This window comes from Nicotiana tabacum, chromosome 3 (assembly GCF_000715075.1).
Source record: "Nicotiana tabacum cultivar K326 chromosome 3, ASM71507v2, whole genome shotgun sequence".
Classification (NCBI taxonomy): Eukaryota; Viridiplantae; Streptophyta; class Magnoliopsida; order Solanales; family Solanaceae; genus Nicotiana; species Nicotiana tabacum.
In genome coordinates, this window is record NC_134082.1 from 181,010,502 (window position 1) to 181,022,344 (window position 11,843).

An 11,843-nucleotide genomic window follows, 5' to 3' on the forward strand; every position below is an offset into this window, starting at 1 on the left:
TGGTCTTCGCAGTATTGATGCAAAGCTCAGTGGCTAAGATGCCAGGTTTGATAATTGGGAGGGCGCTTCGTTCCTTGGTTAGCAAGAGAGAAGCTTTTGATGGTTTATTTTGTTGTCATTTCTGTTCTCCGGATTATTAGGGTTGTAATTCGGATATTGTCTTGCGTCAAACTTTCTTATCTTTCCATTTTGTCATAGCGGTTTGTTTAAGTTTTGTCCGGGCTGTTTTAGGATTTTATTCTGGTTTGTTTCGTTTGTTTTGTTATCCAAACCATTTCACTGGTAATCTAATGCAAAATCCGGTCTTTTATTATTTCTAGTCATCTTTTTGTTTGGTCCTTTTATCATTTTTGTTCAGCGCCGATTCTAGTGACATGACATGCACACACAGTTTGGGCCTGATCTTAAAAGATAATCATAAAACCATTGGGAGGTGATCGGAACATTTAAAAGGAATAAAGACGGTTTGAGATTATTCGGAGCTCGAGTCATGTGGAACTGGGGAAAATAAAACATAAAGAAAAACCATAAAATCAAGTGAAAGTATTGCCCAACGGTGCTTTAAAAATGATAAAAGAAAAAGGCAAATGTATGCATATGGTTATCAAGTCCGGCACAATCAGAAAATGTGGTGAATATTTAATGGTGTTGTTTGTGCTTGGCGTGTTTTGAAGATTGGAATGACGAAGGCATTTTATTCTGCTATCTAAACACTTTCTCCTTCGTTAACCCTTTGAGCCTTATTTGTTTTCTTCCATACCCCTCTTTCGGAATCAGTAGCAAAGAGTAGAAACACAAACATAAAAAGAAAAGAAAAAGAAAAAAACACAAAAAGAAAAAAAATCAACAAAACGACAAAAGAAAAATGAAAAAAAAAAGAAAAGAAAAATGATTTAAAAAAAATCAGAAGAAAATAGAGGAATTGGGAACTACGTTCGACCTGATTCCTCAAAGAGGATACGTAGGCGCCTCACGGCTCGGTCATGGTGTAATAAAAATTAAAAAAATAAATAAATAATCCCCAAGCAAGAAATTGGGGCAAGGGTTGCGCTTGTTGTAAACAAATATGGTTCTGAAGGTTGTAATATTGAACCTCAAATTGATTTGTTTTTTAGCCTTTAATACCCTTTCTTTCTAGCCTATCTAAAAACCCACATTACGGTCCATATAAAGACCTTCTGATCAGTCTGCAAAAGATGCCAAGTCAGACAAATGAGAGTCTTACCGGTGAACATAACACTCTGTTCCACAGCAGAAGGGACTCTAATCCCCAGAAGAGAGAATCATACCGGCAACACTCCAAATCCCCAGCTGGAAAGTGATACAAATGAGAGAGTCTTATCGGTGAAAATCTTCACGGACACCATAAGGCGATGAAAGCTGAGGAAAAAAAATGAGAGAGGTTTGATAGTGAAAACCCTTCGGGCACTACAAGTCGAATAAGATTGAGAATCAGATGGGGAATCGCCAAATGAAGATCTTGAAAGACGATTGACGGTAGAGGATAGGCCACATGCGCATGTCATGACCATTAGAGTCGGTATCTGCGTTTGATAGGTTTTTATTTATAGTTTCTCTTGTTAAAGAGTCATCTTTTTCCTTTGTCTTTTATTCGGTTCCCTTTTTGTTTATCTTTCTCCTTTCATAGAAAAATTCCCCAGTAGAGTCTGTTTGGTCAGAACAAGTGAGAAATGACTTCAAAATCTGCCATCAACTTTCCAATTAGGCAAGACCAGATCTGATTAGAAGATCCAAATAGTCTAAGTCAGGAAGGAACAAGCACGAGGCCAGTGTCAAGAAAGATATCCCCAGCAAAAGGGAATTGACAAAAGGATTGACGAGTGTCAAGAGGGATATCCTTGCTGAAATCAAAGGTTATAAACCTCAAGGCCAAGGCCCGTGGACAAATCAAAAAGAGCAATGGACATGATTTGGGAAATTCATACGAGACTAAAAGGTCGGGAAAATGACAGTTTCCGAACTATGCCACAAAAGAAGAGGGATATCCCTAGCAGAAAGGGATCATTCCCAGCAAATAATATCATCCCCAGCAAGTTTTTTGGAACGTAGAGCAGGGAAGGAGAAAGGTAAAAGCCATCCCCAGTAGGAGTATCACAACCAACCACCACAGTCGAATCTTAAAAGGAAATGGCATTGATGGCGGAAATGCATGTCGCAAGGGAGATTATCAAACTGGGGCAGAAAATTTTCCTTTCATTTAGAAAATTTTCTGGAAGTCAGATACCCATTCGGGGAAGACTAAAGATAGCACCAGTCTCAAGGGAAGTGGTCTTTGAACCAGTTTTACCCCCAGCATAACAAGTTTTAATAAAGGAAGTTGTTCCCCAGCGGACAGAACAAAAGGATGAAACTTGTGCTCGGAAAAAGCAAAAGGCCAGTATCATTCCCAGCAGCCTTCAGAAGAGTGAAGCACTAGTTTTGAAGGAATCAAAATCTCCCAGCAGTGTTATCCTCAACAGCGTTATCCCCGGCTGATAACATTTTATCTCCAGCAATGTTGAGAGAGAAATTTTTTGAAGGAAGTAGCTTTGGAGAAAAGGGGAAGAAAGAAGACTCCCCAATAATATTATTCCCCAACAGGTAAGTAAATACCAGCAGTGTTATCTCCAACAGTCTCGGGGAAAGACAACACGAGCTTTTAAAGGAGATAACCATCCCCCAGCAAGGCCACAAATCGGCCACCATAAAAAAAACTGATAAAATTTTCTTTGCTTGAGAGTTGAAACAGGAACAAAGCAGCGCAAGGGAAAAAGAAAAGAAGGAATTACAAAGGTAAGTTTCTTAAACCTTTGATCTTTACATTTTCCTCCTAGGATAAAAAGTCCTAGTCTGATTAAATTTTCTCCTGAGATATCAAATCTTAGTCCGATGAATCTTTCTCCAAAGCTCGAAAGGAGCTTGATTTATTTTTAAAAGTATTAGAGTTGAAGTCAGGAGCCCGCCTAGAGAATGGAGGTGTTAAAATTTAAGAAATTGTTAAAGTCAGGAGCCCACCTGTAGCACGGAGGTTGTTAAATTTTAAGTTGAAGAAGTCAGGAGCCCGCCTGGAGAATGGAGGTGTTAAAATTTAAGAAATTGTTAAAGTCAGGAGCCCTCCTGGAGAATGGAGGTGTTAATATTTAAGAAAGTTGTTGAGGTCAGGAGCCCCCTGAAGAACAGAATGGCGATTTAAATTTCAAGTTTTGAAGTTGGGAACCCGCCCATATAACAGAGGAATATATTTCAGTCTTTACATTTAAGTTGAAGAAATTGGGTTTGTCCGCCCTCGAATAGGATATTTTGGGTTCGTCCGCCCTCAAATAGGATATTTTGGGTCTATACGCCCTCAAATAGGATGTTGAATCTATTCGACCCGAGTGGTCTGGCTTGTATGAACATTGCCAAAATATATGTTTCATAAATCATTGCCAATGGCGTTTTGTTTTCGAAGTTGTTGTTGAAGTCAGGAGCCCGCCTGAAGAGAGGAAAGACTTTTTTTTTTTTTTGAAATCTCGCCAGCCTAAAGAAAGGAATGACATTTTATTTTCAAAGTTGTTGTTGAAGTCAGGTGTCCGCCTGAAGAGAGGAAAGGCATTTTATTATTATTATTATTATTTTTTTTTTTTTTGAAATCTCGCCAGCCTAAAGAAAGGAATGGCATTTTATTTTCAAAGTTGTTGTTGAAGTCAGATGCCCGCCTGAAGAAAGGAAAGGCGTTTTATTTTTAAAAGTTGTTGAAATCTCGCCAGCCTAAAGAAAGGAATGACATTTTATTTTCAAAGTTGTTGTTGAAGTCAGGAGCCCGCCTGAAGAGAGGAAAGGCGTTTTATTTTTGAAATCTCGCCAGCCTAAAGAAAAGAATGACATTTTATTTTCAAAGTTGTTGTTGAAGCCAGGAGCCCGCCTGAAGAGAGGAATGACATTTTATTTTCAAAGTTGTTGTTGAGGTCAGGAGCCCGCCTGAAGAAAGGAAAGGCGTTTTATTTTTAAAAGTTGTTGAAATCTCGCCAGCCTAAAGAAAGGAATGACATTTTATTTTCAAAGTTGTTGTTGAGGTCAGGAGCCCGCCTGAAGAAAGGAAAGGCGTTTTATTTTTAAAAGTTGTTGAAATCTCGCCAGCCTAAAGAAAGGAATGGCATTTTATTTTCAAAGTTGTTGTTGAAGTCAGGAGCCCACCTGAAGAAATGAAAGGCGTTTTATTTTTAAAAGTTGTTGAAATCTCGCCAGCCTAAAGAATGGAATGGCATTTTATTTTCAAAGTTGTTGTTGAGGTCAGGAGCCCGCCTGAAGAAAGGAAAGGCGTTTTATTTTTAAAAGTTGTTGAAATCTCGCCAGCCTAAAGAAAGGAATGACATTTTATTTTCAAAGTTGTTGTTGAAGTCAGGAGCCCACCTGAAGAAAGGAAAGGCGTTTTATTTTTAAAAGTTGTTGAAATCTCGTCAGCCTAAAGAAAGGAATGGCATTTTATTTTCAATGTTGTTGTTGAGGTCAGGAGCCCGCCTGAAGAGAGGAAAGGAGTTTTATTTTTAAAAGTTGTTGAAATCACGCCAGCCTAAAGAAAGGAATGGCATTTTATTTTCAAAATTGTTGTTGAAGTCAGGAGCCCGCCTGAAGAAAGGAATGTCGCTTTATTTTCAAAGTTGTTGTTGAGGTCAGGAGCCCGCCTGAAGAAAGGAAAGGCGTTTTATTTTTCAAAGTTGTTGATAAAGTCAGGAGCTCGCCTGAAGAGAGGAATGACAAATTTATTTTCAAAGTTGTTGGTTGAAGTTGAGAGCCCACCCATATAATAGAGGAATACATTGCAAGTCAGTAAAGCAGAAGAATCCAACAGGAATCCCCAGCGGGAAACAATAAAAATCCCCAGCACCGGAAAGCGGAAGGTTGCAACAAGAAATCCTAGCGCAAAATCAAGCGCATGAGTCAAAAGGGAGAAAAGACACATCTTGAAAGAAGCGGCCTATGAACATTGAATTATGCCCAGCATAACAAAGCTTAATGAAGGAAGCCATATCCCCAGCGGATCGAACAAAATGATGAAAACTGGTATTCAGAAAAGCAAAAGGCCAATGTCATCCCCAAAGCACCGGAATAAACACAAGCCGACAAGAAAGCAAGGCAACAAGAACAAGTTGAAGATAGATGAGATCTTATGATCCGTAGTCTAGCCTAGTTTCTTGTTTTCTTTTAAATCACGGTGTAACAAGGAGATCGGTAAGCAGTGATAACAGCATGCAACAGCAGTAACATTGCAGTCCCATGGTAGTCCCAGCTACCAAAACTTTCCGAACTACATTGACCTAATTCCTGTTTTAGCCCAGGATATGTAGGAAACCTCTGAAGCAAAGGTTCGGTCAAATCTTTCAAAAAAAAAATGCTTCACACGGAGTACTCGGATGGGCAAAAATCGCTCACTTTATATTGCACGAAAACCCTTCGTGTCTTCGTGCAAAGAGGGGCAGCTGTAAGCACGTGATTTTTGCCCTATGAAAGAATTACTCCCAAAATATTCAAAATAAAACAATTTTCCTTTTTGTGTGCAATTTTTGTATTTTTGTGGTATTTTATATAATTATTTGTATTTTTGTCTGTGCATGTTTATTTGTTTAAATTAATAAAAATATAAAATACGTCGCATTTGCATGTAGGATTTAATTCTACAATTGTTAGTAATTAAGTTTGTGTTACAAAAAATTGAAAATTACAAAAATAGGCATCTTTTGCATTTTTAGCATTTAATGTCCAAATGTACAATTTTATGCTTAATTATTACTTAATTGTGCGTTAATTATTATTGGGAGTTAATTTGCGCTTTTATAACTTAATAATAATATAAGGATTTTTAGAATTTAGTTTTAGATAAATAAAAGAAGAAAAGAGAGAAAAAATATAAAGAAAATCGGAATTGGGCTCTTCTTCAAATTCAAGCCACAAGCCAAAAAAAATACCCAACCTTCCTCCACGACCCGGTCCATTCCAAACCGGGTCGACCTAGTCCATAACCCAACACCCCTATTATCTTACATTTCACAAAAGAAAACTAAAAAAACCTAAAAACCAAAACCTAAAACACTACCCATCCGCCACCCCCCTCTTTTTCTTTCTTCTTCTTCAAGCTCCAAACAAGCCATCCATGGCTGCCCCGCCACCCCTGCTGCGTCGTCTTCATCGCACCACCATCCGTCGATCTCCAGTCATCGACGACGAACAGCTACGTCGACCACTTGAAGCAGCCCGTCAACGAACATCGTCGCCGCGTCTCAAGAAGCCATCACTGCTGCTTCACCTTCTCAAACGACCCCTCCAGCAAAACTAAACAACCACAGTCCTCACGTCCACCACGACCATGTCGGACGACCACCTAAACTTCCAGCCCGTCGCTGTTGACCATGGACGAGTTGCAAGCTCGTCGTTGTTGCTTCTTCTGCTTCACCTCGACCGTTGCTACGTCTTCTTCATTCTTCTCCTCGAAAGCTGCTCCTGCTTCTGCTTCCTGCTACTTCTGCTACGACCAAGCCAAGACGTCGAGCAGCTGCTCCCAACCACCCATACCAGGCCACCATAGCTGCTGCCTCTCCCCGTCGCTTGCTGCTTCGTCCAACGAACAACAGTCCAAACGCTGCTTTCTTCTTCGACTTCTCCGTCACAGTAGCTCGTCGCTGCTTCACTTTGGTCGGAGTTTGTCGAAACAGTCCATACACAGTTCGAGTTCATCGTTGGTCAGTCATTGTTAGTGGTTTCAATCCGGTTAGTGGGTCTGAGTTTCATTTTTATCCGTATTTTGTTTTTGATATTCTCGAATCTAAAATTGGTAAATGTTTGATTTTTATTTTGTTCGTGTTCATTGTTTTGTTAATTTTTCAGTTTGTTCATGTGAAATTGTTAGTTTAATGTCGTTAGATTCTAATTGAAGTTTAATTAATTATTTCTTCAGTTTGTATCATGTGTTGTTATGTATTTTTTTCAGAAATTGTTAATGTTGTTTAAATCATTTGAATCCGTTGTTTGTCGTTTTAATATAGATTTAATTCGTGTTCATTTTGTTTGAAGTTCGTTTTTAATTCAGTGATTTAATGTGAAGTTATGTTTTGGTTTTTAATTTTTTGATTCAATGTATCTTTGTTATAATTTTGTTGGATTTAATTTAAAAAGATCAATTGATTATTTGAAGTTTAGTGATTTGAATATGTTTATTTGTTTTGTTTAAGCTTAATTCGAGTTTAATTCGAATTTGAATAAAACTTGCGTGTTATTATTGTTGAATCTTTTCATTTATGTCCATACTTTGTTTGATTGTTCTTGAACCCGAAATTAGTATAAGTTTGATCTTCTTGTTTGTTGATTATCATTTTTGATTATTTCTTCAGTTTGTTTCATGATCTTGTTTACTTTTAATATAGAAATTGTTGGTTGTAATGTCGTTAGATTTAATTTTAAGTTCAAATGATTATTGAATTTAGAAATCTCAATATACTTGTTTGTTGTTGTTGTTGTTGAATCTGAAAGTAGGTTTGTTTGTTGTTAAAAATATTGTTCAATCAAAATAATTTTAGTTGTTTCTTTGTTGTTCATCATTTAGTTTGAATTTGTTGTTGAAATTTGTTTAGAAATTGGTCATATTTGTTGTATTTTGGTTGAAATTGATTAGGTGAATTGGTTATAGCTGATGGGGGTAGTTTGGTAAATTGCAGTATGTTCAGGGGTAAAATGGTAATTGCAGTAAGGTCGGAGGGGTATTTTCGGAATTGAACATTTGATATAATTGTTTAATATAATGGAGGGCAAGACATAAATTAGTGGGAGAATAATGTAATTCTTTATGTTAAGCATGAGAGACAAGATGTAATGGGGTGGGTTGATATATTTGTTTAATGTAGTAGAGGACAAAACATTAGGTAGGGGATTAAAAGGGGGATGAATGGGAAGATAGTGAGTTTTATGTTTTAAAATGCTGAAATATGGTAATAAATAGGGGACTTGATCAGATTTTGGAGAGACAGAAAAAAGAGGAGGACAGAAAAAAAAAGAGATAAAAAGAGGAGGACAGAAAAAAAAAGAGATAAAAAGAGAGAGATGAATATTGAAGAGAGAGAAAAATTTCGAAAATATTAAGACTTCAGAAAATAAAAAGAAAAACATTCTGAAAATTCAAGAGAAGAATAGTATACACCTGATATATAATTTAAATATTCTGATATACGGATTCAGAAATTAAGAGTTGAACATTAATTAGTCTTTCAAATCTGAAAAGATTTTCTTGGCTTCTGTCCGTTGATTGTTGTTGGTGTTTCTGGATTTTTATCTTGAGTTTTAAAATCTGTCACTGGTTTCTCGTTGCTGGATGTTGGGTGTCGCTGTTGTTGTATGCTACTGAATTTCTGTTGATCTCCCTTTTCTTTTGCTTCCAATATCAGGTACACAACTGACACGCTGGTTACTGTAAACTGAAACATGAAGCATGAATACGAAAAATGTAGAGTTGAAGTTTTAAATTTATTTTAATTATATTCTGAATTTTATTTGTAAATATGAATTATTTAGCTTACTCTAATCAGAATCATGTAGTTATTTAACATATATAGTGGAACATCTGACGATAGCTTAATGGACGAACTATCTATATATTGACTAAAAAATAAATAAATGGTGTAGTAACTCCGTCTAGTTAATTCGTTATTGTTGGATGATTACCATGTTTTAAAAAGCACGTTAGTTCATCAAACGAATAAATCATTCCTGAACTTATAGGAATATTGTTTAGTTAAATACTATTGGTTAATTTCAGCATGTAAATGGTTTAGAATTAAAATTAGATTGCTAAGTTTTTTTTAATTTGACAAACTGTGAACATGCCTAGTATAATGTAATTGGGTAGTAACATGTGAATAAGATGATCCAGGTCTAGTTTATGCCATACACGTTGGGCCTGGGCCCGCATTGGCAACGGATTGTCCTGTTTGCATCATTTTCAGATTTTATGAATCATATTCGAAACCCAACTATAATAACTCAAGCATGTAAATAAATTAAGACATTTTCTCTTTCATTTTGTAGAGACAAATTTAATAGAGAAAAATGTAGGCATTTTAGGATTGTCCTTTAAAAATAAATGAGATGAGCCTCGCCCAATAAAATGCACCAATTGTGGGGCCCTCAATAAACGTTTAATTGAATATTTAGAATTCGGGATGGACTATTTAGTGAAGTTCACTACCTTCCCCAAAAATAATAACGTGTTAGACTCTTTAGGCGCATTTTAATAATCTTACCTTCTTAAACTCGGGTGTGCATTTCATGCGACCCAAATCCAAATCCCAAAACATTGAATAAAATATGTTCCGGATTGCGGGTGCATTTCATGTGACGCAATCCAAAGACATGTTTTTTAAACGATGTTCACATTCCTTTAAAAATATAATAAAAGCGGTAAAGAATTAAAATTTGCATATGAGCTCATAATTGTATAAAATCATATAAATAAGCCTAATGTGACAGTTGAGCGACCGTGCTAGAACCACGGAACTCGGGAATGTCTAACACCTTCTCCCGGGTTAACAGAATTCCTTATCCGGATTTCTGGTTCGCGGACTGTAATACAGAGTCATTCTTTTCCTCGATTCGGGATTAAATTGGTGACTTGGGACACCCTAAATCTCCCAAGTGGCGACTCTGAAATAAATAAACAAATCCCGTTTCGATTGTCCTTTAATTGGAAAAAACTCCTTCGCCCCTCGCGGGGGCGGAAAAAGGAGGTCCGACACATCCTAAATTACTAAAATAGATGCTTGCATTAGTAATTTTCATATAATAAATTAACTTTATATTACTAATTCTTACATAATTGGGGTCTAAACCAAACCATCCGTTAGTGCTTCGAAATTCAAACAGTAGCTTGTCCGTAAAAGCTACTTAACCTTTTCTTACATTAAAATTTAACCATAAAAAGTTATACGTCCGTCCCCTTTCGTATTAACTCTAATAGCTTGTTTGGATGGTGGTTATGTATTGTTTTATAATATATGATATTATATTGCATTATATTATATATGTATTATTTTAATGAATACAACAAATAAATAGTATCATTTATTATTATAAAGAAAAAAATAAGGTAAGAAGTAAAATTATTTTATAGGAAAAAAATAAAGGTAAAGAATAAATTATAATTATTTAATAGTAAGGAAGAGCAATATAATATTAAAATAAGGTAATAAAACGTTCATACTAAATCAATCGTACATAATTTGACACCTTTTGTTATTATATAACGATAAAATTAATATTTTAATATAATAAAATTTAAGTAATTATAAAAATAAATATTTATATTTAAAATAACAATACAATAGGTAACAATCTTCCAAACAAGATAGTAAAATATGACAATATGTTGAAATATGATTGTTTATATTCCACAATTGTTCTACGGTGGCGCTTGTTTGAAAAGTTGGTCAAAATTTCTTTCTAGACTTTCTTTGTTTGTATAATTGGAAAAACTTTGAGATTATTTATTTAAATCATATGTTCACACAATAGGCTAAACGTGTGAACTCACCAGCCGTTCCTCACTGCCACTTGAGAATTTAAAAAGAAACTACGACTAATTTTATTTTTTATTTTTAAATTGCCGTCGTTTCACATGTTATCCGGCGGTGGAAGGTTGAGGTCCAGATTTAGACAGTTGGCGGTGATGGTTGGTTGATTTACATCGTTAAAGTTGTAGTTTAGCACCGAAGATGATTCTGACTCAGTTCGGATCCCACACCCACTGACGCTATCGCCGCCACCTAAGAAAGCAACCGTCCCTCTTTGGCTACTGGGGTCGCGATTACTCACTTCAGCTCCAGTTAAAGCCTCTAAATACTGATAATCACGCGCCGACGGCGGAGCAGAACCTCTGGCAGCAGGAAAATGACGAAACTGATGATTCTGTTTCAGATACGTAAAACTCGCCGCGCTACCAACGGAGGACCCACCGCCGAGGTTGAGATTGTTCTGTTTCAGATACGTGAAACTCCCCGCACTACCAACGGAAGACCCACCTCCGAGGTTGAGATTCAACGGTGCCGGCGACGAGTCCTTAATAACTGTCGGAGGAAGAAAATTGGTCTTTGCCTTTGTACCGTGAAACTCCCTTGCCGCAGCATCATAGGTTCTAGCAGCTTCCTCCGGTGTATCAAATGTCCCAAGCCACACACGAGTTTTCTTGAAAGGATCTCTAATCTCAGCAGCATATCTCCCCCATGGCCTCTTCCTTACACCCCTATAATGTATTTCATCTGAAACTCCACCGTTCATATTCTCCGCTGCCGGAACCGCCACTGTCACCGCCGCATCACCCATAACATTCTGCGCCATCTGAAAATGGAGGATTGACAGAGAAGTAGTATACAACTGAGCAAAAAGAGTGAAGAAAGGAATATAGGAAAAGAGATAGCCACCACCTTCTTGGAATGAGAAGGCGATAAAGAAAGCGGCATTTGTGTTTTGTTGGCGGTTATTTCTTACTCTCTTCCTTCTATTATTTTGTCCATTATCAGTCATCATGTTCTATTTTTAAAGTATCATAGTTTAAAACGTTAAATTAAATTTTAAAGCCAAACTTTCGCTTTTGGACAGTAAAAAGATATTATATTAAATTGAAAAAATCTTATAAAAGCCATAATATAAAATTTTTGTGCTGGAAAACTAATTCAAAGTTGTAATAGGATACCTATATTATTTAGGATTTAGTTTATTTAATTCATATCTAATAGTAGGATTTATAGTCAGAATTAATATAGGAATAGGCTTTCATATTTTTAATTGACATATATTTCGTAATATTATAAATAAGGTATTACTAG

General features: G+C 36.3%; 1 protein-coding gene across 1 annotated transcript; it reads right to left on the minus strand.

Moving 5' to 3' along the window:
• Positions 1-10,579: 10,579 nt before the first annotated feature.
• On the minus strand, positions 10,580-11,641 carry LOC107778583 (ethylene-responsive transcription factor 4-like). The gene has a single exon (XM_016598874.2). The coding sequence runs from the start codon at positions 11,542-11,544 to the stop codon at positions 10,633-10,635; it is 912 nt and encodes a 303-aa protein (XP_016454360.2). The 5' UTR covers positions 11,545-11,641; the 3' UTR covers positions 10,580-10,632.
• Positions 11,642-11,843: the final 202 nt, after the last annotated feature.